We start from the raw sequence: 27522 nt of genomic DNA, 5'->3' as shown, positions 1-27522 counted from the left end.
GAGACCGGTAGCTCGGCTCACGGCGAAGGAGCCTCCCAGCTACTGATACCCTGGCGAGGAGGTAGGAGGCATTGCCTTCTGGGTAACAAGGCGTTCTCCAGCTCTTCCGAAATCTCTTGAGCTGAGTTTGGCCTGATGGCAGCTCTCAAGCCAAACAGATCCCAAGTAGCCTTGGGTGCCCCGGAGTTCCAGCACTGGTCGATCCCCTCATCCAGACAGGCAGCTGAAACACTCCTGTGTTGGCATCTACAAGCCTTTTCAGGGAGACACACACAAACACAAGTGCAGTAGAGGATTTTTAAGAAAAAGCAACATGAACCTGATGGATCCAAAGTAATTTTAAGCAAACCACAGCAAAAATGAGGAGGGCCTTTTATTAACAAGGGTTACACAGACTTTTCAAATGCATTTGAGCACACTATCATGTGGTGCTATCTCACAATAAGACAGAACAAATCAGTACACTAAGATAAATGCAGGCTCTAAAGGCTCCTGACTGGATAATCAATCTCAGGAATAATCACATAATGACTCTTGCACTATGTGTTGCCACAAGCTAGAAAAAAAACATTACAAAACACAAACTTACTGAATTGCAAGAAACTCTCTTTCTAAGGAATAAAGGTATTCCAATCACTGATGCTCTAAAACAACAAATATAGACAGGAAATGTTTTTAAAACCTGCTACTTGCCTGCTAACTTTCCCTAATAATTTTAAAATCTTGGACCTACATTATAATTCATGTTCTAAACCAGGATAACAGTTGTGGGAAGGAAAAAAAAAAAAAAACACACCAAAAAAAAGCTTTCTGAACAACTTTCTCCTCTGATTTGGGAAGTCCAAGTATCACAATTTTTTCTGAAAAAAATACATTCTGGTAAGCAGTTCAAATAAACATGCCTATACAACTAGATAATTAATTCATTTTAAAGGCAGAGGAAAACACAGTTTAAATTTATCATATATCATCTTTCACAAGACTGTTACAAAAATACTTCTTAAACTGATCTATCAGCTTAATACCAATATAGTAAACTGATACATCAGTTTAATACATCATCATTATCCAATAGCTTGCTTTTAATAAAAAAAAAAAACATGCGTGGAAAATACTTTGTGCTTTTAGTTTATACTGCTTGCTTTATCCCTTTCTTAACGTACAAAAACCAGACGAAGGTATCTAAACCCAGCATTTTTGCAAATAGTGCATATTAATAGCCAGGACAGTTCCTACCCTAAAAATGGGCAGGTAGACCATTCCTAAAGACAACTGCTTTAAACAGCAGACATCACTGCTGCTTTTCAAGATAGCCCTGTATCAAGCCTTGAACCCGAGACAGAATAATCTCATTGGAGCTGCTGCACTCTTCTGGGCCGTATGGTGGGTCAATAGTTAATACCCCTGCCACACACAGCGTTCTTCCCGATAGACCTTGCTCAGTTACAGGAATGTGGTTTGTTTCTAGCCAAGTCTTCAAGTTACTCTTCCTCTTTTCAAGTTCCTCTGGGCTGTAGGTTTTGCTTTCTTCAGGCACAAATATGCAAGAAAGCCGTTGCTTCATTTCATCATCCCCTTCTTTCAGTATTTCGACCTTCTGGACAGCGTGGCCCAAGACAACTGATATGGACACTTTTTCATTCTCCAGGAATGTTGCGAGGACAATACTGCCAAGGAAAGAAGGATGTATGAGTCACTCTACTTAACTGAAGCCTGAGAAACAGAGGCCAAGATTCTTGGAGATAAGTGCTCATTAGCATCAGGGTAACCCAGGTGTTTAGGCAATATAGAGTACCTAGCATTTTTCTTGAAAAGCATGCTGCTGTACCATAAAATACTGAAATGTGGGGCTTTGCAGGTAACTTCTGGCCCTGAATTTGGAACTACACTAGATACTACCAAAAAAGCGAAGTGTACATTAAAATCAGGGCTAGGAATAATTTCGTGCAGCATTCCTTGCTAAAGAACCTTAAGTCTTCCAACATTCCACAACATTGATACTTTCATATATTTACCCCTTTGAATGCTGAAGGCAATGGTGGCAGCTAACAACATCAGAACCTTTTAATGATAAATTATTAATACTTAATATTTGATCACTACTAAAACAGTACTTTTTAAACTGAAAACTACAGCTTCAGTGTTACAATAGGAACACATCAGAGCAGGTTCAGGCTCATGTTGTAACAGCCTGGTCTTTTCCCAAAGGCAGTTACATCCCAGAAGTAATAAAATACAGGTAGGAAGGCAGCTTGTTATACTTCTAGGATGTCTTCCACAGATACCAACAAAGAGGACCAGAAACCACTTTCTTCCTCTTGTGGTAGGAAAAATTCCAGAATTTTGATGCCAGCACTTTGCCAATCTACTGCTACCACCATTAGTAGAAGTAATGACTTTTTGAGACATGTGCAATGAAACATGCCTTGATTTTAGCCTGGGCCACCCCCAGAATCACTCACAGCTACACAGACCTTTTCTACCAAAATTATAAGCAACTCCAAGAGAAAACTGGAGTTTTGGAGCTATTCCAGAGTTAAAGCAATAACCAATTCTTCTGAAACACATAAGAAGCTGGATGTTTTAGTCTCTAGCCTCCATTTTGTGCTCATGTGGGACAAGCTCACAACCAAAAAGGTATGAAAAAGCTCTGGCAGCAAGAAGCCAAATTTCCGCCTATTCCCTGGTGTGTTCTGCCTTTCAAACTCTGTTTTCAAGTTACTCACTTGAGATACTAGAGACCTGTGGTACCACTTTCTGTCCAGTGCCCTTGCTGATTTTTCCCTGCTTCCTCTCCAAAGCAGCCACTATACCCTCATGGGTGTCTGGCTAGAGGGCAAAGAAGGGCATTGATGTGAGAACTTTGGACAGAGAATAAGGATTTCAGCACCTAAAGCATTAGAACCATTCCTGCACTCCTGCTCTTCTTTGTGAAGCAGGACTTGATATGTTATTAAAAGTAGTCCTAAACATGTTACTATCATTTAAAGTACTAACCTCAGGTCCACAATAAAGTCAGCATGAACCCAGATATTATCCCCAAACTTATTGGTCCTTTGAATGAGATTAAAGTGGATTTAGGTCAACTGGCCTAATCAATTACAATAACTCATCAACTGCTTTCTCTTAGGCCTTGCGAATTAAAAAGCAGGACACAGAGCTGCAACATGCAGGTTTTGCTCCAAATAAGTTTGCTGCAGTCTTGAGATCCTTTCTCTTCCTGAAAAACTTGTTTTCTCTTAGCTTTGCAGAAACAAAAGCTTTGGTACTTACCTGGCAAAAATTGGATCAACTGTTAAGACCCATCCTTCATATTCATGTTTCTCAAGTGCAACAACTCTCACCATTTTGTTCACATACGTTTCCCAGTCTAGAGGGCTTTTCCTCTGCCAGTCATTCATGTTTCCTACATCCAGAACCTAGAAAACAGACAAAGCAATTAGCAGAAGCAATGGACTGTCTTTCTGCCCCTCGCACCAGAACGGAGTTTGCCCTCGGGCAAGGATCTTCCATTCATCTCAAGGACAACTTGCTTTTTTAAAAAGCAAACATTCACAAAAGTGGTTTGCATATTGCTGCAGTTCTATAATATCCCACTCAGTTCACTTGTTTAAAAAACACAGCCTCAAAAATTACTGTTCTGCTAACTTCAGACTTTCCCGTTGCATTAAATATTCCATTTATTGCTCTGCCCTCTTACCAAACCTTGCGGATCTCTGTCCCTTGAGGGCAGAAGTCTACTGCCCGTGCTTTGAGTACTGGCACATCCCTTGTGTCCACGCCCTTCCACTGCCTGTGGATGAGCGTTATCCACCCGCATCCCGGCTCTAGCCTCATCCCCTACGGCGGGGCGAGCGGCAAGCGCGGCTCCGCTTTCCCCCGTACGCGTTGCGCTACCGCTAACGACAGCAAAGCCGCCTCTGTCTCCGCCTAGGCCCGCACAAGCGTTTGTCTCCCCCCGCGCCCCGTACCCCTCCGCCAAAGGCGCTGGCGAGGCGCGGCGCAGCAGCACAAAGGGCCGCAGGAAGCTCCCGCCTTTGCCAGGCTCCCGCGCTCCCCAGCGGGACCGCCGCTTCCTGTTGAGACCGAACACCCTCCCCCGGCAGCGGGGGGGGGGGGGGGGTTTAAGCAAGAAAATGGAGGCTTCAGAAGCAGGAAAATGCTCAGATCTGGAGTGCTTTATAAACAAGGGTGTGCATATAAATTATATATAGGTTTATTTCTACATATGAGGCCAGATCGCAAAACAAGGAGGTGTGGTGTGCAGCACTTAAAATACAGGCGGGGTTCTGTCTTCTGCCTCGCTGAAATTAAGTTGGGTTTGCCGATGCTCCTGCTAGTGCTGTGCGATTGCTAACGTGAGAACACAAAATCATGGCTCAAGCTTCTTCGAGCAATGTGTGCATAAATCGGTATAGATGCATGCTGTATCTCCTCCACAAAAACAAGGTAATTTTGCTCCCTGGTTTTGAGTTTTCTTTACAAGCTTTCCAGTTGCAGCTGTGAAGATGAGAAACTTGATTTCCCCCCGAGAAAGCGGCTCTATTTTAACACTACTAATGAAAAGCTTCCTATGGATGAAGCCAACAAGCTGCCATCACTTCAGTAATGTAAGTGAAAGCAAGCATGCAATGATTTTGTGAGCATAACAGAAAAAAAATATCAAGGGTATAAAATGACATGGTCTTATTCCGCAAGCTTAAGGAGGTAATTTCCTTTATTTTTTTTCCCCGTGAACTTTCAACTTCCACAGTGCCATGCAGATTATTTATGAATGGCTTACACCACTGTATTCAGCTACTGGGTTTTTTTCAGAGTTATAGTTTATTAGAAAGCAGGGATTAGCAAATCTAATTGTTTTCACTGTAAGAGCAAGCAACACAATAGGAAATCAGCTTCTGCTTGAAAGAAAAGAGGTGGAAAGAAGGAATATGGTTTGGTTTTATATATTTATACACATCACACATTTTAGTTGTTTACAGTCTAAATAGCTTCCTAACTGGTCCCCTTCTGGACCACAGCCTGGAGGGCTGTTGGCTCAAAATCCCTTTTGAGCCAAATACACCAAGCATCTTCGATTTTAATTCTTGCGGGTATCAGTACCTACTGGATTGTTGTTGGGTTTTGGTTTTGTTTTGTTTTTTTCTCCCTTTGTTGCCTGTGTAGTTATTTAATGGTTCTGAACCACAAAGCCCTTAAGTATTTTTTTATCCTGTCATCTAAGCCCTATCGTATGGTGGCAGGTCACTATCGTGGGTAGTGACTACAGCTCTCCCACGGTAATTTTAACCTTAATCAGGGTCACAAAGAGGTGTAACTCTCCCAACTCAAGCAACTGCACTAGAGGAAGGTCCTGGCGCAAATCAAGTCATAAAAACGCAATTAGGGAGACAAGAGCCGCTTTTATGATGAGCACGGCTCTGCTGCACCGTTTTCCCAAGCCTGCAGCGCCCTTTCGGGAGGATCGGCACCAGCCCGAGGCGGCGGCGGCAGGCCCCGGGGAACGGTGCCCCTCAGCTGGCTCCGGAGCTGCCTTCCCGCCGCCGTCCCGCCCGCTCATCACGTGGCTCCGCCGCCGGCGGACGCTCCCCTGGGTGGCGCAGCGGGTACCGGGAGGCCCCTGGGGCCGCGATGGGCGCCTGAGCCCACTCGGGGCTGCCGTCTCCCTCAGACGCCACCCACCGCTCCCTGCCGTCGCCGCAGCAACCGGCGCCCCACTGGGGCCCCACGCCTCACCCCGCGCGCATGCGTGCCGCCTCACTCCGCAGCACCGCGCCGCCCGGGGGGAGGAGGGAGGGGGAGGGCAGGGCAGGCGCGCGCGGTGGCGCGTGCGCGCGGAGAAGTGGTTGGTGAAGCCGTTAGGATGTCGCGTTACGGCCGCTATGGAGGCGGTGAGTTCCTGCGGCGTCGCGGAGCGGGGCGGCTGCGCGGAGGGGAGGGGAGGGTGAGGGTGAGGGGGAGGGAGGTTTGCGGAAGGGATGATTACCGCGAGGAGCGGAGCGGCCAGCGGTCGGTGACGGCGGGGAATGGAAGGCGAGGCGGCCATTGCTGCCGTTGTCGCCGCCGCCGCCGCCATTTTGCGTCAGCGGCCCTGGGGGTAGGGGTGCTCCCGCGCGTGCCGCCGCTCGTGGTGAAGGCGGGAACGGGCCGCGCAAACAAGATGGCGGCGCCCGAGAGAGGCGAGGCAGGCGTCTGCTCGTTCTCGCTCCGGCACTGAAACCTGCTTCGCTCCCGGCAGAGACCAAGGTGTACGTGGGCAACCTGGGCACGGGCGCGGGCAAGGGCGAGCTGGAGAGAGCGTTCAGCTACTACGGGCCCCTGAGAACCGTGTGGATCGCTAGGAACCCGCCAGGGTTTGCCTTCGTGGAGTTTGAAGACCCGAGGGATGCTGAAGATGCTGTCCGTGGACTCGATGGGAAGTACGTGTGCCTTTCAGATGTTTGCAGGAGCTACAGCCGATTTTAAGCCTAGAGAGAGAGAATCGGGGTTTTTACTCTGATTTTTCTCCTTTTTGTAGTTCTGCCATAAACAGTAACGATTAACTTAAAGTCATCATGGACTTGTTGCAGGGTGATATGTGGCTCCAGGGTTAGAGTGGAAGTGTCAACAGGGATGCCTCGTCGCTCCCGTTACGACAGGCCTCCTGCACGGCGCCCCTTTGACCCCAATGACAGATGCTATGAGTGTGGTGAGAAAGGCCACTATGCTTATGATTGTCACCGCTATAGTCGCCGAAGGAGGAGCAGGTATGTGTGGGGCCACAGTGGCTGGGTTGCTTCGCCAGTTCACTTTTGCGTAGCTCTTGTTAGCAAAGAACAAATGTTACGCCAGTTTTCTTTAAACTTTAATGGTAGAATAAATGTATAGGTGTATATTACAATTTGTTGCTATTTCTATCAAATGTTAATATCTTAATAATCAACCTGGTCAAAACCTTTCAGGTTTCTTCGTTTGAGTCAGTCGCCTTGATTCAGAATGTCACGAGCCTTAAGATTTCATGCTGAGGCGCCTTGCAAATCCGACACTTAAGATCCTCCTAGACCTTGAGGTGATCAGCATAAGAGGCCAGATCCCCTCGAGCCATCTACACGTAGCTTCACCTTATTCTTTAAGGGCAGAAAATTTGAGACGGTGATCGCCGTAACAGTAAATTTGGCTTTCAATTGGGGCCCCCCTCCGGTTTAGAAAGAGGAACACCAGATTGACCACATTCCCACCTAGAAAAATCTTCTTGCGTCAATCAAGCCTCACCCTGGCTCATTGGGCTGTCAGTTTGATCGTCGTTAGATTGAAGAGAACACCTAGATGCAGCGATCGGCTATAGATACTTCTAGATCGTCTAGATCTGCTAGACCTTGGGCCAAAGAGGGTCGACCTGCAAACTTGCAAGGTTTATTTTAAATACGCATTACAGTGTTTTCTATTCTAATGTAATTCTGCAATGTAATTCAGCTTTTAACATTTTTCTAGGTAGTAAAATGCTCAAGACAAGTAGGCCCAGACATTTTTCCAACTGACAGATGCTAGTTCTTTAGTTGTCTGAAATCAGTTTTGACTTCAGCAGGGCCTCACATGCACTGATTGCTTGCTGCAGCTGTTTCCTAATACCTGTTTTCTCTAACCTAAAACCAGGTCCCGGTCTAGATCCCGTTCAAGGTCCCGAGGAAGGAGGTATTCTCGGTCCCGCAGTCGGAGCCGTGGTAGGAGGTGTGCTTACGTTTGTCTTTTATTTGTGTTTGCTTCTTTTGCTTAGAAAGAGCTATCCTTGTACAACTCTTTAATTGACTTATTTGCAGGTCCAGGTCAGCTTCCTATCGTAGATCCAGGTCCGTGTCTCCTCGTAGGTCTAGGTCTGTGTCTCCCCGCCGGTCCCGATCAGGTTCCTTGAAGAGATCAAGGTAATTAGTAGTAATTTTTAATAGATTGTGTGCTTTACTTTTGGGGTTTTTTTTTGTTTTACTTAAGGGATTCAAAAAGGTATTGGATAGCAGACTTCAGAAGGTGTTGACCTCTCGAAATTAATATTTAGCATGCTTTTAAAAATTTCTGATAATCCTACTTGAATTTACAGGCATGGTACTAAGATTAGTTTTGAGACCTTACACAGCTGCATGTCCTGTGTATTTTGATGTCTAAAACATCTAATGATCATGTAGGTTTTAAGTTCAACACTTAGACATTAATCTAATTAATGCTGTAATTGTCATCACTTCTGGTTGAATTAACTTCTTTGATTTTGTTTTAATTTGTTTTAATTTTTTATTTCAGGTCTAGATCAAGATCCAGATCTAGGTCTAGATCTGTTACATGGCCTCGAAGCAGGTAGGTTCTCTTCTGTGGCTGCAGATACTTAGTAAAAATTGCTTAAAAGTCTGTTCAGGCTTTCTAACAGCTGTTAACTTTTTCAGAAAAAAAAAAGGCTGTATTTTCTCTCCACTTATTTAGGGGTCTGTAGTTTTAAAAAGCAGTGCAGGGGATTGTTCTTTCTCTTTTTATTGTGTTCTATATCACTGATATCCAGGTCCCAATAGTTCTCACAAGTACTGTTTTGATCAGGTTACTTCAACAACTACCATAGCATGGAAATTTAGAATTAAGATTTTTTTTTTCTTTTTGTTTGTGTAGCACACAGGATTGTGGATTCTTCCCATTATTTGTCAGAGAAAGCAAGATGCCCTTCCAGTAGCATATTAAGCATTACTGCTTATCACTAGGCAAGCTGTGAAGGGCTTGCTAGCGCTGTGAGTGTTAGAGCTGTTTCCAGCTCTGTTGAACAACAAAGTGTCAGTCTGCAGGAGCTGAATTAAAATTGAGGTACACACCTGTCAGAATTATTTTGTACCAACAAATGTGCTGCAAGTGACGATCAAATTTTAAAGGAACACAAGATGTCATTCCTTCTCTTTAAGTTGTAGTTTAATCCTTCCATAGTAAGTGAATGCAGTGTGTGCTTTGTGCAACCTTGTGCAGGCAGTGTGGCTGACTTAGGTTGATGGGATGTCCTTGGTGAGCTGTCTTAGGAGAACAAGAGTAAACGGAAGTTCTGCTCTTAAGGAGATGGTACTGCTCTTGCCTCAGACCATTCCCAGGCCTACTGTTCTGGTTTGATGGCTGCTCTTTGAAATAAATAACACAACAGTCAACCATGAAGAAACACACAACAAAAAGGGAAGCTTTAGCTGAAGAGAGTAAGTGGAAAAACCTGTGGCTGAAGATGGGAGATTCAGTGCTGAAAGGTGGTGGTGACGTTTTCTGAGAGTGGAACAGCAAGCAATGACACGAGTTTTTAGGGAGTGGAGAGATGAAGGCCATAAGATGGCATGTTAAGAGCAGAAACTCACGCAAGCAGTCCAGAAGCTATTAAAAAGGGAAGGGAAATTCCTTGAGGCAGTAGAGCAGTGCCTTTCACTGATGAGGTACACTTTCTTTACCTGTTCCTAAAATAAGTTGAATTTTAATACCAGTTATTCCAATGTGATTTAGTCATGGCTCATCACTGTTCGCTGTCAGCGCTGAGCATAAAACAGTCAACAGGCTCTCAAAGAGAAAAACATCTTGATTTTACCACCATTGTTTTTTTTTTTTTTAGTACCAGGATGGTTTTCTGCAGTGTAAAGGATGCTTTTAGAGAAATTTCCAGACTCTATTGTGTGACACCTTTCATTATAAGTAGAGATTAAGTCACTGGGGCCGAGGAAATTTCAGAGAAGTACAAGTACAGAGAAGTGGTAAAATATTGGTGCTTAACTCTAATGAAGTCACTCTTAAACTTCCACATGTGGCAGCTGAAAGATGGTTTCTTTACAGAGGAATCAAAGGAATGCATGGCACCGAGAGACAGGCTCTTGATTCGTAAGGAAGACAGACTGAATAAGTACTATATGGTGTTTGGTGGTTTAACTGTGAAAGTGTACATCTGGAAGATGTGGAAAGGAGAACACTTCCTTTGTGAACCTAAAAATTTCAGTTATTCTTTTAGGCAGCTAGTTTAGTTTTCTTAATGTGCAGCAGTCTTATCTCAAAAACTGACATTCTTTTCAGTCTTCACAAGGGTTAAGTACAGACAGATTTAAATAAATATTTAGAGCAAGTGCATATATAAGATGGAGTGTACTGAGGAGAAGATAACTGTAGGAGCATGCTACCTGCAGCCAGTTTCAACTATAGTGGTAGATGTCACTCAAACCTAATAAAACTAGCAAGTTTGGAGCATGACTTCTTATTAGCTTTGTGAAAATATTAGTCAGAATTCAAGTTGTTCATCTGTTCCTGCCACCTGCATCAGCAAACACCAGTCATCAGCCAGGGACCAAAGTACAGAGCAACATGTGCAGCATCCATGTGAAAAACTTTCTTCTGAAACTTACCAGGAAAAGCCCTGGAAACTGGCAGGATTCTGTCTGTTCAACATGACAGTTCACTTGACATACAGTGTGAGTCTTTCTGTTTCAAATGTGGGAACATGCATGCTACCAGCTTCCCTGCTGAGCTGTGTTTTTTCTTGTTGTAGGTCTAGGTCTCATGGCAGATCAAAATCTGGCTCACCGGCTAAGAGGTATGCATGCAGAGATAGAGCCTGCAGTAATATCTAGAATTCAGTACTGGGTTTAAATAATGAACAGATCCTGGTCCTTTAGAAAAAAATTCTCCAAACATGAGTGCTCAGCTAATCTGTTTGCGATATGACTGAGATTATAAAATTTCCTCTGCAGCTATTGGAATATGTTCCTTACCCATCTCTGTTTTCATTGACTCTTTGTAGTTTCCAATATAATACTGATTTTTTTGTGTGTGTGTCTTTGTGCTCAGTTAATGTTTTCTGTCCACCAGATAAAGGGCTTCGGCTTCATTAATGCCATTAATAAAACCAGGAATCCATGATGATGATTCTTTTCTCAAAGCCTCACCTCAGTACTACTCCTTGTTTTTCTGTTAACTGAAGACAGTTGCTTAAAATTAATCATAGAATAGTTAAGGTTGGAAGGGACCTTTTAAAGGCCGTCTAGTCCAACCCCCCTGCAAGGAGCAGAGCCAGCTCCAACCACATCAGATTGCTCAGAGCCCTGTCCAACCTGGCCTTGAACGTTTCCAGGGATGGGGCATCCACCACCTCTCTGGGCAACCTGTTCCAGTGTTCCACCACCCTCACTGTAAAAAAATGTTTTCCTTATATCTAGTCTAAATCTACCCTCTTTTAGTTTAAAACCGTTACTCCTTGTCCTGTTGGTGCAGGCCCTGTTAAAAAGTCTCCCCATCTTTCTTATGGGCTCCCTTTAGGTACTGGAAGGCCACTGTAAGGTCTCCCTGGAGCCTTCTCTTCTCCAGGCTGAACAGCCCCAACTCTCTCAGCCTGTCCTCATAGGTGAGGTGCTCCAGCCCTCTGATCATCTTCGTGGCCTCCTCTGGACCCTCTCCAATTGGTCCCTGTCCTTCTTATGTTGGGGGCTCCAGAACTGGACACAGTACTCCACGTGGGGTCTCACCAGAGCAGCATAGAGGGGCAGAATCATCTCCCTCAACCTGCTGGCCACGCTCCCAGGATGTGGTTGGCCGCCTGGGCTGCAAGCACGCATTGTCAGCTCGTGTTGGGCTTCTCATCTAATCTCCATGCTAAGTGAATTGAGAATCCCTGTCAGAGTAAAAGTTTATTTGAAAACTTTGCCATTTTAAAGAGCTTCTGGCTAGATTCCCGTAATAACTCAGTTGCTAAGATGTTTATTTTTTTGAGTATAAAAATTTCAATTTGACATTTAAGCTGCATTGATGATATTCTGTTTTGACAGTCGGTCAAAGTCCCGATCACCATCTCCAAAGAGAAGGTATGTTGATCTCCCTACTAATAATGTAGACTCCGTAGAGCTGGCATTTTAGTATCTGCAGTGATCTCTGCTGAGGAGTTTGACTGCTGCTTGTAGGAAAATACTGGAAAGGTATTTTGCCTAGATCTCTTCAACGGAAATAATGTTGTGATTGTTGTTTTATATATGGTAATATACATGTGGTAATAATTCCTTGAGATACTGGTTACGTAGCAGTGTTACGTCTTGCCTTTGTCTGCTGCTCTGTTCATTTCAGTTCACTAACAATTTTATTGCACAGAGACTTTCTACGGGTGAGCTTAAAGCACAGAATAAATGTGGGAGTCAGCTTTGAGTCTCATTAAAAGCTACAGTGACATTGGGGAAGATAGAGTGGAGTAACCTGGCATAGCAGTCAGGAATGGAAGATCGACCCTGTTATGTTTACTGCTATTACTCAGATTTTTATTTATTTTTTTTTTTACCAATAAGTTGGTAAATAATTTTGTGTGTGTGTGGTGACAGAATCAGCAGAATTTTAAAATTTCTTAATAGTTCATTTTTACAACTTCTTTGTTCAGGATTTGTGGGGAGGGCATATATCCTGGTAATAATAGCTGTAGAACTGCCAGGGTGTGTCCCTTGTGTTGGTGATCTTTCTGCCCTGCAAGTTTTTTTTACATACTTTTAGAACTTCCACACTTAGGGGTTCCCTTCCTTTAAAAATGTGGCTGTATGTAGTCTAACCTCACAAAAGAGACTCGAGTAAACGCTCATAAATGCTGAGTGATCACCATTCAGAGGTTTTCACAAGCTGCTGTATCAGAACTGTGAAGAAGTATCCTGCCTCCATGAAGGTTGCTCTTAGTAGTAGCCTTTAGATGACTCTACAATTACCATATTTAAATTGTATTATAAAAATAACAGTAGAGAAATGCAAAAATGTGAAAGTAAAAAAATAAATGTTTTATGTCTAACATCAAATCATCAACCCATTAACTGTCAATAGTGATTGGTTATTTTATTAAAACTGAGTGCTTAAGAGGTGCTGGAGTAGTCTAGGTATCCTCCTGTTGCTTTTTCCTGTATTTGTGACTCCCAGATGACTACTGGAATGTTAACTGTGGCTCTTTTCCTTTCAGTCGTTCACCATCAGGAAGCCCTCAAAGAAGTGCAAGTCCTGAAAGAATGGATTAAAGTTATGAAGTTAATCTTTTAGGAAGAAAGTTATTTTGCTTACATTATTATAAGGGATTTTGTGGTGTCTTTGTAAATGTTAAGAATGTAGATAGAAGAGTATATCAACTAAAATTTGGCATGATCTGGGTCTTCTGAGTTAGTCACACCAGTAGACTATCACAGTCTCTTTTTATTGTATGAATTAACTTCCTGTGATATGAAAATGTGGGACTTTTTTATTGGCATATTGAAATAAAATGTGTATTTTTAACTAAAACTTCTCTGTAGTAACCCTGTTGCTTCTGTTAACGTTTAGGTAATTTTAGCTGTGTGCCATGTAATGTGGATAAAAAAAAGTCTAAAATGGGAATGACTAATGCTGATGTCCTCTCAAACTAGTCACATTTATTGTTGAATGGTCTTTGGTGAAAGGGTCAGTTTCTGCTTTCTTTGAAATGGAATTTAAAATCCATCTCTGTAGATGGCTAAAAATCTGCATATGCTCTTTTATTCCTTTACAATACTGAGTGAGTATTCATTTTTCTCCCTTATCTGTTCAGCAAAGCTTACTGTCTGGTGCTTGACTAGTTGTGATACCAGATGCCCAAAAACTTAAGGGTGAGCTTTTATTCAAAATAGTGACATGTTTCAAATGAATAATATCTGTAGAAACCTCTAAACGTAATAGAAATCATTAATAACTTGATTGCTGCTTTCACTTGTTGCATTTTTTAGTTCTTTAGGCTAGTACTACAAAGAGAACTTCTTAAAAGGTCCTAAGGAATGTTTTCCTTTTTTGAGGAAAGACGTAGGGTCTTCTCATATTCTTTCTAAAGGACCTTAGGAAAATGTGTTTGAGAGGCAAAAGAAAGCTGTTATTATTATTTCTGAAGGTCACTCAGACTTTCCTCCTTAAAGTGGAAGATTCTCACAGCTGACCTCAGGAATTCTAACCTGCTTAACAGAAGTTGGTATGGTTTTAAAGTTTCCCAGATCCTGGATTTTGTGGAATTAAGCTAATTTTGTACAGCAAATACACACCTGCCAGATTAATTATTTGTGTATATGTATGTCAAACACTCTCCTCATTCTGTAGTCAAGAATTGCGTGATAAGGCACTTTGTTGACAGATCACAGCAAAAGGCTGGAAGCATGTTAGACTGTGAACAAACAAACTGGTAGGCAGAGGGGAAAAAAGCAAGCATTTTTTTTTACTGCAATGGGATATCCAGCAGAAATAAAGGCCCGTTTTGGCAGTAAACAAGCACTGAAATGGAAAGTGAGCCCGGTGTGGGCTTCTTATGAAATCTGTCATGGCAGCTTGCTTCCAATGTGTAAACCACAGCAGACCATCTTAAATGAAAAAAAAATTGCAAGATTAACTTTGGTCACACCTTGGGTAAGCCATTAACAATGACTTCATGGAGTTTTTTAAGTGTATGAGTAAACAGTCCAGATTGTGAACGTGCTGTCCTGCTGCAGTGGTGTCTGGCTGTGATGCCTGGCCCTGCCTGGTGGTGCTTTGTGTCTGGGCACTCCCTCGGTGCTCCGCCATGGGGATTACTGTTTTATTTGCCGGGTGCAATGATATAAACCCATGAAATTCCACCATTGCTGCAATGGGAGGGTGGGGGGTGACACAAACATTGCCCTGCAGTGATTTAGCAGTAATGCCCAAAGCCTGTGGCTTGTATTTGGAATGTTTATCGGTTGTGCGTTGCCTGCCCAGTTCATAGCATAGCTGGCAAGAGGCACATGTACACTGCTGCTCTGGAATTGGATCAGCTTTTTTCTCTTCTGTTCTTCTTTTAAGGTAAACCTACTCCACAATAACCCTGCAGACTAGCATGGCAGCTGTACCGGTACCTGTTTTTCAGTAGCTGGAGATGCTGTGGAAGGTGGAGTGGAGGAGCCCAGGTTTCTGCAGGGGACTGGGGTTCCTCTAAACCCAGTCTTAGCAGGGAGAACCTGAGCGAGGAGGCAGAGCTGTGCTGGCGGGGGCGAGGCCAACCAGCACTTTGGAGGCGCAAAGAGGGAGCAGTGGCAAATCTGGTGTCGGCACTTCTGTGTACTTGTGACCAAAACTGAGGGTGGCTGTGCTGCCTCCCTCAGCTCCAGGTGTCCTTGGACCAGGCTGCACAGCTCCAGCTCTCGCCTGACTTTGGCAGGATCTCACCAAAAATTCCACGCAGTCTTGTTTCTGAGCTCTTGGAAAAGATGCCCAGAGTGGGGTGTGTTTGTGTGACCGCTGCTGCTGTCATCCTGGGCCCTGCATCTCTGGGTGCGGTGTGCGCACCCTGCACAGCCTGGCTGGGGATGGGGGGCCAAGGGGATGTGTACCCGAGGTCTCCAGTGTGGTAGACAATCCCTACTCTCCTAGGGGTGATGGTGTTTCCACCCCTGGTTTGCAACCTAGCGTTTCCTGGGCTTGGATCAGCTGGGCTTTATTCTCCAAATTATACCAGCCCTTAAACAGTATGAACTGCAGCCACATCACGTGTGACCACTGTGCCTGTCTGTGCACTCGGAGCACGGCAGGAGAGTAGCAGGGTGCTTGTTTTGGGGCTCAAGGTGGCAGAACTGACCATGACAGGTCTGCCACAGTGGTGAGCCCAATGGCCAGCGTGGGAAAATAATAGAAGATTGGTGAGGAGGATTGTAAATATGTTCAAGCGATTTGCAGCTGGGGTGTTGAAAAACATAATCATACTAATTGTTGTTTAGTCTTGTGTACTTGACAAATAGAACATCTGTGTTTCGGTAACACAGGCCTGTGATAGACTGAGAGGCACCCTATCAAACATGTTTGAGATTCCTGCCCTGCCGTGAGAAAGATCCAAGCATGGTGGTAAACTGCACATGTATGAATCCCTGATACACAGCAGGTTCGGTAACTCTCACTCTAATTCTCTTTAACTCGCTAGCAAGTACCGAGCTCTGCAGTGCCTGCATCCTTGCTTGCATGCCTCTGCCCAGGTGCTGCTACCGAGATCTCCCAGTTCGCGAGGTAACAAGAATAAATTTACTCTTTGCATTTCATCCATGGTTTTGTGGTTGTTCCTGCATCCTGCCTGTGTTGGCTCACACAGCCAGGCACTTCCACTGGGGGCAAGCTCATTCCCACAGCTTTGCAGCGGAGGAAGCACGCTGGAGCGCTGCGGGCCCCAGCCACAACCTGCCAGCAGGAGCCGGGACTTATGCGGCCCCTTTGGCAGCACCAAGGCAGGAGGAGGTGGGAGTCAGCCTGCAGTGCCTCACACAGGGTGACTGGCCCAAGGGCTGGCTACCTCTGCGTCCCTGGGCAGAGAGGTGCCAGCTCCCTAATATGGCGGCACTGCCACCCCTGGCTTGTGCCAGTTTTTTGTGAAACCTCAGAAACGTGGAGGTTTTCATCAGACAGGCCCTTTTTACAGGATTTTGGGGATGATCCATATTTCATGTGGAAACACAACATTAAGATGATGGTTTTCCTCTTGTAGTGGTATATTCAGGAGTAGAGATGGATACACCTGCTTCACTTCAGCAGCCAAGGCGTAGCGTGGAAGATGCTCTCGTGCAGCTGTTGCTGTTGGCTTCAAAATAGGAGTTAACCAAAGGAGCCAGGGTGGCCAGCCAGGATAATCCCAGCACACCGTCCTCCACAAAGCTATATTCTGCATGACCACTGTCTACCCGTGCCATTGCAATGCTGCTGTCAGAACTGGCAGCTCCAGCCACGAGGGCTGCCCTGTTGCCCAGCATGGATCATAGAATCATAGAATCATGGAGAGGGCAGGGCACCCTTTGACATCGAGCTGTGGGGCAGGTCAGTGGCAGGGAGAGAGCAGCAGCCAGCACAGCTCAGAGCACTTCACTGGGAGTAGCCGATGTAATGAACAACTACAACTTTATCAGACTTCCTACATGCTCCACATGAACATCACCAGATAGTCCCCTGTTGCAGTTTGAGCTGTGACAGCCATATCCCTAAACAAGGTGTTTTGAGTGCTTTTTTACTGTGAAACAAAACCTAATGCCCAGGGTGAGAGCTTTGCACAGGCAGCAGAAGTGGTGACAGCAGTTAAAACCAGCAGAAGAAGCCATGGGTGAAAACCACAGAAGAGGAAAGAAGTTCCCAAATGGCATGCAACACCCAGGGTAGCTTGAAAGTGCAGTTCAGCACCTGGCGGGATTTCTGGCTAATGTACTGGAGGCACTCACCCCTCTTGGTGGTAGGAGTCAGCATCCTCTTTCCTTAAGCGGTGTTGAACACGAGCCACGTGGTGTGGTTGTATTCCTCACCCGGCTGGAGTAGGACGTTGGGGAAGTGGGGCTGGGGAGAAGCAGCAGCATGTTGGTGATTGTGAGCACACACCGCGGGACCAGAAAGGGCCATGAGGGCACAGCCACATCCCCTTGGCCTTCCTGGGGTGGCATCCCATGGCCTCCCCCAGGCTTTTCCAGTAGCAGTGTGTAGCTGCCCGTTTCTTGCTGGCTGGCTGAGTGGGCGAGTCCTCCCCTGGTTGAATTCTGGGAAGACATGATAAGGCCCCGGTGGGGTCTTCTGCTCTAGACCCTGCTTCCTTGCTGGACCCTTGCTGGGCTGCGAGGGGCTGGTCCCCACTGTGCTGGCTGAACCCTGCCTAACATGGCAGGATGCTGTGACCTGTGCCTGCCTCAGTTCTGGTGTCTACAAAGCATCCCCTCAACAAACAGACTAGAGGTGGTGGTATGGTCCCCTGCTGCAGAACCTCAGCAACTCCCAGGGATGGGGAGATGGTTCACCTTGTTGACAGCATCGGGCCAGTTCTGAGTTTCCAGGCAGAAAGCTGAGTGCTTGGGGTACCCGATGCCACCTTTGCCCTTCAGGGAGCCATCCAGGTTGTTCCCGGTGTAAAACTGGATGCCAGGCTGGGTGGTGTGAACTTCCATGGTCCTGCCGGTGGGAGGGTGGCAAGCCCTGGAGAGACACCAGTGGAGGATGCCAAGGGGCTGGCCAAAGGGGCACCCTGCAGCTACAGGGGTGAGGGAGCCCTGCCAGGGCTTACCTGGCCACGAGGCGTCGAGCCTGCACCTGCTGCAGACAGAAGTTGTGGTCGAAGCCATCCAGGCGAAACTTCTGCAAGTGCTTCCCCAGCTCCACGGGCTGGCGGAGATCGAAGCTGGTGCCCTGCACGGCAGCCACCTCCCCTGGGGAAGGAGAACAGCAGTGTCAGCTGCTCACCCACACGCCAGCAAACACCCCAGCTGGCCCCTGCACAGGGCTGAGATCTCTCAATTTAGCGAGATGAGGGTTTTAAGCTGTTTGTCATCCTTGTCTCGCTGCGGTGCCCCGCTTTGAGCAAGCGTGTCTTGTGGCCAGTGACTCAGGCTGGGACACTGCCACTTTGTCCCCCAGCAGAGCTGGCAGCCCCGGGGAAACTGCTGTGCTTAGCTGGGACAAAGCAAAGCCAAGGAGACAGAAAACAAGAGGGGAGGGCTTGTGTATGTAACTATACAAGCTAATTAATATGAACCCAAAACTAACTAGCTATTAATATTTATATATGCATAAGATTTATATACATATACTATATCTCTAAATAAATAAATAAATGAATCCTCCCAGATCTCTGAACAAACATCCACAAGACGGCCATGAAAGTGACCCACCTGCTGGGATGGTTAATATGGGCTGTATAGTGCGGCAAGTCCCCTCCTCCGTCAGGGCATTGCTTCAGGAAAAAAAACCCCGTTTAAGACCATAAAACCAGCATTTTCTCTCAAGTCTTTTTTTAAGGCCTGCTGAGGGGATGCAGCACCCTGTGATAAAGGTCTTGCAGTAAGAATAACCCTGAGACATCCTAAACACGTTGCAAAACACAGCCATCCCAACCCAAAGGCAAGGGGTTTTGCACAGGGGAGGTGAGAGAGGAAGGGCAGGGGAGGGGAATTTTCCCTAAAGTCGAATTTTTCTACCCCTCTCTAAAGGGAGAGGTTTCCAAGGGTCAGCAGGTAGCTGCCAGTGTTAGGGATGGCGGATGGCAGCGCATGGGAATCCCGGCCCCGCTGCCGGCCCCATGTGCTGTGCTCTGCTCACAGCATTCACACGCCCAGCTCAGCTGCAGCTCTGCACCACTTCTGCTCTGCAAACCTTGAGAAACATCAGACTCCACCTGACAAACAGCACACTTCTGTGGCTTCTGATCCTATCTAAAAAGAGCATATTTACTGAATTCAGCTGTTGGGGCAGAAAAACACCTTGAAAAAAAAAATAAACCATTTTGATTTAGGCACTTACACAAAATACAGCAGCCATTGCACACAAGCGGTCTGCCTTTAATAGTTGCACAAATCTCATCTTCACCCCAGGACTAAGACTATACCCAGCTTCAAAGGCTGATTTACCCAAAACACCAAGAGGGAACTGCAAAGAGCAGAGGCAGCAAGCTGACCGCAATTAAGATGTGAAACAGCTCCATGGTGAAAGCAGTGAGGAGAAGCAGGGCAGTGGGTTTGGTATGGCCTTAAACTCTTCCCTGGCTTGAGTCCAGGCGTGACACACTGAGCTGAGCAAAAGCCGCCGGGACGGGAGACCCACTCCTCGAGGTGCAAACTGATCCATGCACGCACAGTAGTTTTGGTTCATGAACACAAACATAACTCCGGTTTTAGCAGACACTTGAGCTAAAAAGCTTTCTTGCTTTTTTTTTTTTTTTTTTTTTTTTTAAAGCCTCTCTCCCTCTTCTTCCTGAAGTCAGAAGGTGCACTCAGCAAAGCTGCCCTGCAAGAGCATCAGGGAAACACACCCTGCCATTTCCAGCAGAGCTCAGCCAGCCTACGCTTATCAGAAACTGACCTGCAGGTTCATGCAGCCCTCAGGCACACATCTCGCCCCACACCCAGTTTCTCTTCCGTTCTGCTCAGGAGCACAGCCTTCCCAGCACTTATGCCCCAGACCTCCTGCTCAGTGCTGTCACTACTGTGTCCTCTGGAGACCTCTGGCATGACATGGCACCTTGCCACCGCCCTCACCTGCCATGGCTGAGCATCTGCACTCCAACGGCCTCCATTCCTTTAGAGGCTTAGGCCAGTCAGGCTGGCTGAAAAGCCATCACTTAGGAGCAAATCTAGAAGTCTGCTTTTTTATTATCTTAATCTTATCTTAATTTTTCAAAAATTAAGCCAAATGCAGCTTGTTTTTTAAATGCTTTTCATTCTTAAAACCAACAAAATTTGGTATCAGATTAATTTTGCAATTAGATCACTCTTACTGTAACTCAGCACAGTCACTTTTGCTAAACGAAAAGTGGATGTTGGAGCAGCGCAGTGGGAGGGTTGGAGTCAAGCCACCCAAAGCAAGGTGCCCCCTTGTTAGCAGTGAGACCATTGCCAAGTGCACGTGCTCAGTGCTGGCACTCTTGTGGGTATGGGGAATCTGTTCCCTGTCCCAGCTTGTTCAGATTATTTAACCTAGCAGCTCAGTCATTTAGGGGGAGGAATAGAGTGGAAGTGATGAGAAAAAAAAGAAGAAGAAAACTAGAAACCCTGTTTTCTCCTTTTTTACCCCCTGAATCAAGACCAGGTGTAAGAGGCTGCCAGTTTGCTTCTTCACACTGAGGCTGGAGACAGCAGCAATAGCACCTTTGTTTAATTAACCTGCTTAGCACGCGAAACATGCTGTTTTCCTGAAGTGACTTTCCTCTTTTAGCCATGCAGGACATTAAAGTCAGGAAAGAAAAGTATTGGGTTTGTGTCCAGCTTCCCAGTCAGTAGCACCAGCTCTCTTTTCCCAATGAGAGGACTGGTTACTCAGCTCTTGCAGGGAAGGACGACGCTGGCCTCCTGAGCACCAGAGATCTCAGCAGCTCTAGATGTCAGTGCTGGGCCTGAGAGCTGCCCTCCAGATCAGGGAGTCTGACCAAGTCCTGGTGTGCATTGCATTTATCAACAGCAGCCTGGAACATGTTGCTTGCATCTCCTACTTTTTACTAAGGCTTAAGAAACTAATTCTCCTGCTTTCTCTGGACTTTGAGCATGAGCTGATCTCATGGAAATAAGACCTTGACATCACGTGGAAAATCCCAGTAGAGAAGTATGATAAAGCCAAACACTGCTGGAGGAAGCAAAGCAGGCAAACCCCAGCCCAATCCCAGTTCTCAAAGTGCTGAGTGACCCTCTCTGGTGGCCCCACTGGTCCTGGGAACAATGGATTGGCCTGCAGGAAAATGCTGCCCAAAGAGGTCTGGAGGGACGTGTTTTGGTCCTGTGTCACAGGCAGCTTGGACCTGGATGGTCCTGGATGGGCCCCTTGGACCCACATTGCAGCCTCCCATCTCACTCGCCTCTTTCCTGCTGCTCCTGCCTGCACCCCCTGGTCGGACCTTGGTCCACCCCCTTCTCCAGGTCTGGGGCTGGTGATGGACCCTGTTAACAGCACCTAGCTCTGCCCACTCTGCTCAGGTGCTGCAGGACTGTGCCCATGGGTGAGGGCCCTGCTGTACCTGGGGTCCCCTGGGCCATGGTGTGTCCCCCTTTGTTGGGCAGTGCTGCTCCCCAATACCCACAAACACTCATCTGTAAAACCCTCTCCACCATGTGCCGTGGGTGTCGCACCACCTACCAGTGGGGATCTTGGTGTCATCCACAGGCAGGTAGGAATCTGCCTCAACAGAAATCTCGTGGTCATAGATATCCTGTGAGCCCTGTGGAAGGATAGTAAATACTGGGATTCCTGCTGCAGCCCTTCCACCATTCGAGCAGCCCTAAGCACACTCGGGGAGTGACTGCCCACGGTGGTGCTACAGTTGATCTGGTAGTGCCTGGGGGACTTCTTGGCCATCATCCCACCTTGAACCTGGGCACAGGACGAAGGTACCAGCACAGGCAAAAATCTGCATGGGACCTGGGAGCTGTAAATCCTGCAGGGCTGAGACTTGTACATCACCAAGCACTACCACTCTGCATATCGACTAGCCAAAACATGCTGGTTGCTGAGCACACAGTGGCAGGCAAAAGGAGGAGGAAGCAAATATGGGGAAGCACAATCCATCCTCTTGGTTCGTCTCCTGCAGGACACGGGGTTGTGCTCCTCTTCCGCAGGCTCGGGGATGCTGGCAGGGAACCTGCTGGGCTGGAAGGGGAGCAGGATCAAAGCTGAGACTGCATGTCACTGTCTAATCTGATCAGAAATTTCATGACCAAAGGTCCCCGTTCCTCTGGAAACACACCTGAGTTGCATGCTGTAGGTGTTGACATTACTGTATCGCTGGGATGACGAATGGAGGGTAAACTAACAACTGCGCAGCCATTATTAGGGCAGTAGCCTGAGCAGATCTCCTGCGTGAAGGGGCTGGGATGTCTCTCACTAACACTTTTATGGGTCTTTGTCTAATGTCCAAACGTGACTGCACTGTCCCATCCTATTGCTCTGCCCAGCAACATTTTATTTCCCAGACCCTTTTCCTTCAAGCCCAGTTATAAACATGGTGAGACTAAAATGCAGCTGCAATACAGTGCCCATCTAGTTGTCAGGACCTTGAACTGGTGTGTAGGAGCCCTCTGCACCCTGCTACTGCCCTGCTCTGCAACCTTGGCCACCTCACATCCCCTTTCCATGATGTTTTTCCTCCTCATTTTGACCTGGGTATTTCAATGCTGCGCTGACCCTGGCTGGCACTACAGGCTCTGATCTCAGCTGCACCACCCCCGCAAGGGTTCAGTACATTGTCTCAGAGGCACCAACAGAAGACAGCTAAGAAATGCCAGTCCATGACTAGAGTATGCCTTCTGTACCTCCTCTGTAGTCTTCCTGAGAGACCGGGAAAGACTGAAACTCCCCAGTTACACACCAAAGAAGAGTTAATATTCATAATGGGATGTCTCTGTTCATGATGCACTGGGATAATGCATCCTCAGTTGAGTTCTGTGTGATTCAGTCCTGTCCCAGCTCGTAGGCTGCATGCAGCCCACGATGCATAGAGACAACCCCCATCGCTGTGTCCCCAGAAGCATGCTGTGTCCCCAGATCAGCATGTTGGTTCCAGCGATCCCATGGGAAGCCCATGGATTATCCCATGGCTCCCCAGGCTTTCTTCCCCCTCACAGTGTCCTTCCACGGGGCTCATCTCCCCATGCTTACCTGCCCTGCGAGGTTGAAGTATGCATGATTTGTCAGGTTGACGGGTGTCGTCTTGCTGGTCTGGGCTCGATAGTTGATGGCTAGCTCCCTGCCACTGAGCGTGTAGGTCACCCAGACTTTCAAGTCACCAGGGTAGCCTTCCTCACCATCAGGGCTGAGCCGGAAGAAGCAGATGCCATTCGGGAGGACCTGGGGGGTCCAGAGAACCTGCAAGGAGAGTACCGTTGGTGGGACAGTCATGGGAAATAGAGTGCCCAAACAATCTTTTTCTCCCTATGAAAGACTAAAAATCTATATCCCCTTTTTGAAAAAGAAAAAGGCAAGTGGGAGAAAACACAAGCACCAACCCACTCTTGGTCAGCCAGGGCCAGCAGCAGGGAGTAAGTTTTCAAATGAGCAGCCAAACGAGGAAGTTTGCTCTGACGGGGGTCTGTTCCAGTCTGTGTTACTCCATGCCTAATCACCTCAACAAGCTGCTGCCCTTCCCTCAGCTAACTTGGGGCTGGCTGCTAGGACAATGTAAATATATGCTGGGAGCTCCTGTTTAGGGGCTGGCATTGGGTTAAATAGTACCAGATGTATTGCCAGATACATGCACACATCAGTGCTGATCCAAAGAACTGAGACCTCTCCATTTGTTGCCCCAGCCAAAGACCAGGGCTCTGCTTGGAGCTGAACTTGTAAATTTACTGCCCAGATAGCCTGTTTGACCCTGACTATGGACCTGATGCTAAGCAGATGTCTCAGCCGCTTGCAGGACAGATGTGCGACAAGAGGCAGCTTTCTACCTACCTAAGGAATAGTTACTGTCTAATCAAAGAGGACAGATCTAGGGGCAGGGGCCAGATAATACTTTTGAGATGACCCTTTTCATGTCCTATGCAGAGATCATAAACTCAGGGCACTTGTCAAAAGCCAACGTTTTCACCAAACATGGGAAATAAGAGTGCCAAATGCAATAACCAGGCTGCAAAGCAGGTCCTGCACGGAGTGCAGTTCATCTGCAGCTCTCACTGCTGTGGGAGTCTGTGGTTTTATATATGAGTTTCTATTTAAGTTATTTGAAGAAAAAGCTATCAAAGGCTAGTAAGCATACTGGTATCACTATTTTTTAAAGCTAAGAGGGTTATTTTCTAAAGTCCTCCAGTCCCCGAGCAGCACGGTTAGACATTGCCGCCACCTAAGCTTGTCCGCAAGCTTCTTTTCAACAGACCACGCACTGACCACAGCACTGAGATCTGCAAGCTCAGGAAAAACTGATCAGATGGCCAAGGCAGTCACAGCCAAGAGCCGGTGTGTCTGGTTTTCGTTAGGGCTGACCACAGGTCTCTGCACAGTGACCATTACCTGGTCTTGAGCAGGTGCCCAAGCACACCCCATGGACCAGAGGACACAAAGCCCTGTCTGGGAGGTGTTGCTGACTCATCCCTACCAAGTTGGCATGCCTTCAGCAAGCAAGGGGAAGAGACAAGAGAAGAGACCACATGCCCTACCTACAGAAGACAGCCTGGGTGCAAAGAAGTGCATGTTTTCAGCCCCAGCTCACAAGGGGTCCGGGCGTATAAAGAAACTTTAAATCAAATTGTCCTTTTTGGGAGTACAACAGCTAAGTCACCTCAGTACCCCCTTTTTTCTAAGGCTGCTGAGGAGTGTTTCATCCTGGTCTGATGCCAGTTCACACTGCGCTGCCCAGAAGTGAGTTTTTTTCCAGGCACTCTGACTTTTGCCCTGTCAGCCTGGATGTCCTTTCACAAAACAAAACATTAACCCAGGAAAGCAGCTGCACCAGCACATTCACATGAGTTCCCCTGGGGAAATGGATCAGCTACTTGCTGGTTACAAATGCATTTGATCCGACAAAGTCCAAGGCTTCAGGAAAGCAGAGTTCTGAGCCTCCTATGCAACCAGCGGGGTTATCAGCAAGGCTTTCAAGACAGGAGATGCTCTGCTGCTCTTACTACTTGTAGCACATGAATGGTATCTGGACTTCAGCAGCAGCTCTTGGGAGAAGGGAGGAAGGGCTGAGCACCCTGGGGCCAGGGAAAGGTTATTTTATCTCAGGAGGTCACAGGGAAGGGCACGGGAGGAGTCACAGAGATGGTGAGGCATTTTGCAGGCCTAATCTAGTCACCTGCTGCTGTGAGTCAGAGTGAGAGCCCAGGTATGCCGTCACTGAGATGAAAGGAGCACCAAAGAGGGTAAGGCAATAACCGCATTAAACTCACAGCAGCATCCTGCTCTCCTCATACCTGGAAGTGCTGTCAAAAGCAAGCAGCAATGATATTCAGTTTCTGCAAACCCAGGACCTTCTGACTCTGGGAGGAGCTATGGGCAAATAACAGCCTTGAAGCTGCAGGTGCAACGAGTCTGTGTGGATCACTGTTCCACAGCAAACTTTATTTGGGCACTAGGACAACTATAGCACACACTCCGTGTGGCTGGCGCCTCAGGACCCTCCATTGTGCGTGAGGCTGGGTCCTCACTGACACGTCCCAATTCAAGCTCTGCAGGAGCGGGACCTCATCCCAGGACAACCCTGTCAGAACTGGGCTCAGGGCTGCAGTAACAGAGGAAGCACAGCAGCCCTCTGCGTGGCATCCAAGGATGACATACCTGAGCCCTGCTAGGCCACTCGGGCAAAGACAAGCTAACCCAGCAGCTCACAGGGTGTGCCCCCTGTTTCTGCACTCACAGCACTTTCTGGGAGCTAATTCAATTCAATAACCACCAGAAAACTTTACAGGATCGGGAGTGAAGACATCATCTCCTCTTGCCACAATCCCACAGACTGTGTGCCAGCGGACAGCGGGATTCGCCAGCCTGATTTTCACCTTGTCAAATCCCCTGGCTCCTCCGTGCAGGCTGTTGGGCCCATTGTTGAGAAACAGCTGATACTCCTTCCCGTTCACAGTAAACCTCCCCTTCGCAATCCTGTTGGCAACACGCCCCACGACGGCACCAAAGAAAGGGTGCTTCCTTGTGTAACCTGGCCGGAAAAACAGTGCATGGTTAAACAGAAGGGTTGAGACAGGACAGGGGTCTCCAGCTGTGCTTACAGGCTCAGAAGTGTCTCTCTGCTTCCCCTCAGTACTACATAAGTTACTGCAGCCTGGGTGTTTCAGAGGACACACAGCTCACTAGTAATGCACATCTTTGATTAAAATAGCCCAATGGGATCTTGTATTCTTTGCAGATTTGCAGAAAAGACCTCTGCCACTGCCAGTCAAAGCACGACACAGAGCTACCTCCTTAGAGGGGCGCACTGCAACCTGGAGCCACCAGTGTCCCACTTCCCCGACCCCCACTGAGCTCAGGACAGGCAGCAGGAGCTGCATTTACTCAGCCTGTGATTTGCAGGGGAGTCTTAGAAGCAGATCAAGCAGCGTGGCAATAAACCAGAAAACATTGCTTAAATTGCCTGATTGGTTTTTTTTAACAATTTTTTTTTAAAGAAACAGATTTAGACCCACCTTCCAAAGTGTCAAAGCCTAGGACAACATCTGAAAACTTCCCGTCTCTGCCTTTCGTCTCCAGAGCAGCGATTATGCACCCCAAGGACAGGATCTCCACTTTCACGCTGTCTGACTTTAACACAAACTTTTCCACTACTCCTCCTCCTTCCTCCGTGGGCATCTGCCCGAACACCTCTCTCTTAACTTCTGTCATTGCTCCCCAAAACCTGGTCCCTGATGCTGCCAGCAGGAGCTGCAGCTCTGCCAGGGAAGGACACTGAGGAGGAAGCAATGGTGGCTGGGAGCGGAGCAAACACAGCTCTAGAGAGCAGTCATAAAAATCACATGATGGCCTTCCAGTGCTGGGAGGAGTTATGCTGTGCATTGACTCTTCCCCGTTACGTTACCCTGGCTCGGCAGCCAACAGGCCGGCAAGCAGCCAAGCAGTCACTGAGGGATGCAGCTGGAGTGTAGAGAGGTGCAGAGGGCTTTCCCCTGAGGGCAGCAGCCCTCTGGGTCTGGTCGGCTGGAGGTGATAGAGGAGAGAGGGAAGGATGCCGACAAGAGGGAGCAAGGCTGTGGATGGCCAGGCAGCACGGCTGCCAGCCTGCATGTTTGGGCTTTCAGGGGACAGAGCATCACCACCCCAAGAAGAAAAATGGGGTTCTTCTCTCCCACTTTCGTTACACCGCCACAGTTTTCAGGGCCCTTGCAAAGTACAGCATGACAAAATGCTGGTTTCTCCCTTTATGCCCCAACCCTCCTTACCCCCTCCACAAAAGACACAGGGCAGGTCTAGCACCTGCTGACAGAGCTGTAAATCAAGCTCAGGGCATTTGCTGGACAGGTGTCATTCTCAAAGTCACATTCACGTGGCCCTGACCTTGGTTCCATTAAAAATCATCATCTTAGAACCATAGAATAGTTTGGGTTGGAAGGGACCTTTAAAGGCCAACTTGTTAAACCCCCCTGCAAGAAGCAGGGACATCCCCGA

At 47.2% G+C, this 27522-nt stretch overlaps 3 protein-coding genes across 9 annotated transcripts; 1 reads left to right on the top strand and 2 right to left on the bottom strand.

Moving 5' to 3' along the window:
* Positions 1 to 356: 356 nt before the first annotated feature.
* GEMIN6 (gem nuclear organelle associated protein 6) lies at positions 357 to 6116 on the bottom strand. Of its 4 annotated transcripts, none has more exons than XM_086743598.1 (3): positions 5987 to 6116; positions 3274 to 3419; positions 357 to 1667 (listed from the first exon to the last, which is right to left on the bottom strand). In XM_086743598.1, the coding sequence occupies exons 1-3, from the start codon at positions 6074 to 6076 to the stop codon at positions 1292 to 1294; spliced, it is 612 nt and encodes a 203-aa protein (XP_086599724.1). In that variant the 5' UTR covers positions 6077 to 6116; the 3' UTR covers positions 357 to 1291. The 4 variants fall into 4 exon arrangements, with proteins under 4 accessions (XP_086599724.1, XP_086599726.1, XP_086599725.1 ...); XM_086743600.1 differs by lacking the exon at positions 5987 to 6116 and adding an exon at positions 3965 to 4067; XM_086743599.1 differs by lacking the exon at positions 5987 to 6116 and adding an exon at positions 3972 to 4046.
* Positions 4216 to 13360, top strand: SRSF7 (serine and arginine rich splicing factor 7). Of its 4 annotated transcripts, none has more exons than XR_015258019.1 (9): positions 4226 to 4449; positions 6239 to 6419; positions 6570 to 6746; positions 7633 to 7707; positions 7797 to 7898; positions 8269 to 8322; positions 10511 to 10555; positions 11784 to 11930; positions 12941 to 13360. XR_015258019.1 is itself a non-coding variant. In XM_086743594.1 (9 exons), the coding sequence occupies exons 1-9, from the start codon at positions 4419 to 4421 to the stop codon at positions 12993 to 12995; spliced, it is 756 nt and encodes a 251-aa protein (XP_086599720.1). In that variant the 5' UTR covers positions 4240 to 4418; the 3' UTR covers positions 12996 to 13360. The 4 variants fall into 4 exon arrangements, 3 of the variants coding, with proteins under 3 accessions (XP_086599722.1, XP_086599720.1, XP_086599721.1); XM_086743594.1 differs by having other exon boundaries at positions 4240 to 4449; positions 11784 to 11819; XM_086743595.1 differs by lacking the exon at positions 4226 to 4449 and adding an exon at positions 5629 to 5891 and having other exon boundaries at positions 11784 to 11819.
* On the bottom strand, positions 12799 to 26837 carry GALM (galactose mutarotase). Its single transcript, XM_010118770.2, has 8 exons — positions 26547 to 26837; positions 25908 to 26062; positions 23077 to 23283; positions 21559 to 21640; positions 18005 to 18146; positions 17742 to 17916; positions 17178 to 17289; positions 12799 to 12978 (listed from the first exon to the last, which is right to left on the bottom strand). Exons 1-7 carry the CDS (start codon positions 26740 to 26742, stop codon positions 17212 to 17214), a joined length of 1035 nt encoding a protein of 344 aa, XP_010117072.1. The 5' UTR covers positions 26743 to 26837; the 3' UTR covers positions 12799 to 12978; positions 17178 to 17211.
* Positions 26838 to 27522: the final 685 nt, after the last annotated feature.

The sequence above is a fragment of the Chlamydotis macqueenii genome, chromosome 3, assembly GCF_036417535.1.
Source record: "Chlamydotis macqueenii isolate bChlMac1 chromosome 3, bChlMac1.mat, whole genome shotgun sequence".
Lineage (NCBI taxonomy): Eukaryota > Metazoa > Chordata > Aves > Otidiformes > Otididae > Chlamydotis > Chlamydotis macqueenii.
This window is presented reverse-complemented; position numbering and strand designations above follow the sequence as displayed.

Coding starts and splice junctions, on each gene's coding strand:
- GEMIN6 (XM_086743597.1), bottom strand. CDS start 3,820: ATGCGGGTGGATAACGCTCATCCACAGGCAGTGGAAGGGCGTGGACAC. Junction 3,420..3,700: donor ACAGAGATCCGCAAGGTTTG/GTAAGAGGGCAG, acceptor TCTGTTTTCTAG/GTTCTGGATGTAGGAAACAT. Junction 1,668..3,273: donor GTTGATCCAATTTTTGCCAG/GTAAGTACCAAA, acceptor TTTCCTTGGCAG/TATTGTCCTCGCAACATTCC.
- SRSF7 (XM_086743594.1), top strand. CDS start 4,419: ATGCATGCTGTATCTCCTCCACAAAAACAAG. Junction 7,708..7,796: donor AGTCGGAGCCGTGGTAGGAG/GTGTGCTTACGT, acceptor ACTTATTTGCAG/GTCCAGGTCAGCTTCCTATC. Junction 11,820..12,940: donor TCACCATCTCCAAAGAGAAG/GTATGTTGATCT, acceptor TTTTCCTTTCAG/TCGTTCACCATCAGGAAGCC.
- GALM (XM_010118770.2), bottom strand. CDS start 26,742: ATGACAGAAGTTAAGAGAGAGGTGTTCGGGCAGATGCCCACGGAGGAA. Junction 23,284..25,907: donor GAGCCAGGGGATTTGACAAG/GTGAAAATCAGG, acceptor CTCTCCTTGCAG/GTTCTCTGGACCCCCCAGGT. Junction 21,641..23,076: donor ACTTCAACCTCGCAGGGCAG/GTAAGCATGGGG, acceptor ATCCTTCCACAG/GGCTCACAGGATATCTATGA.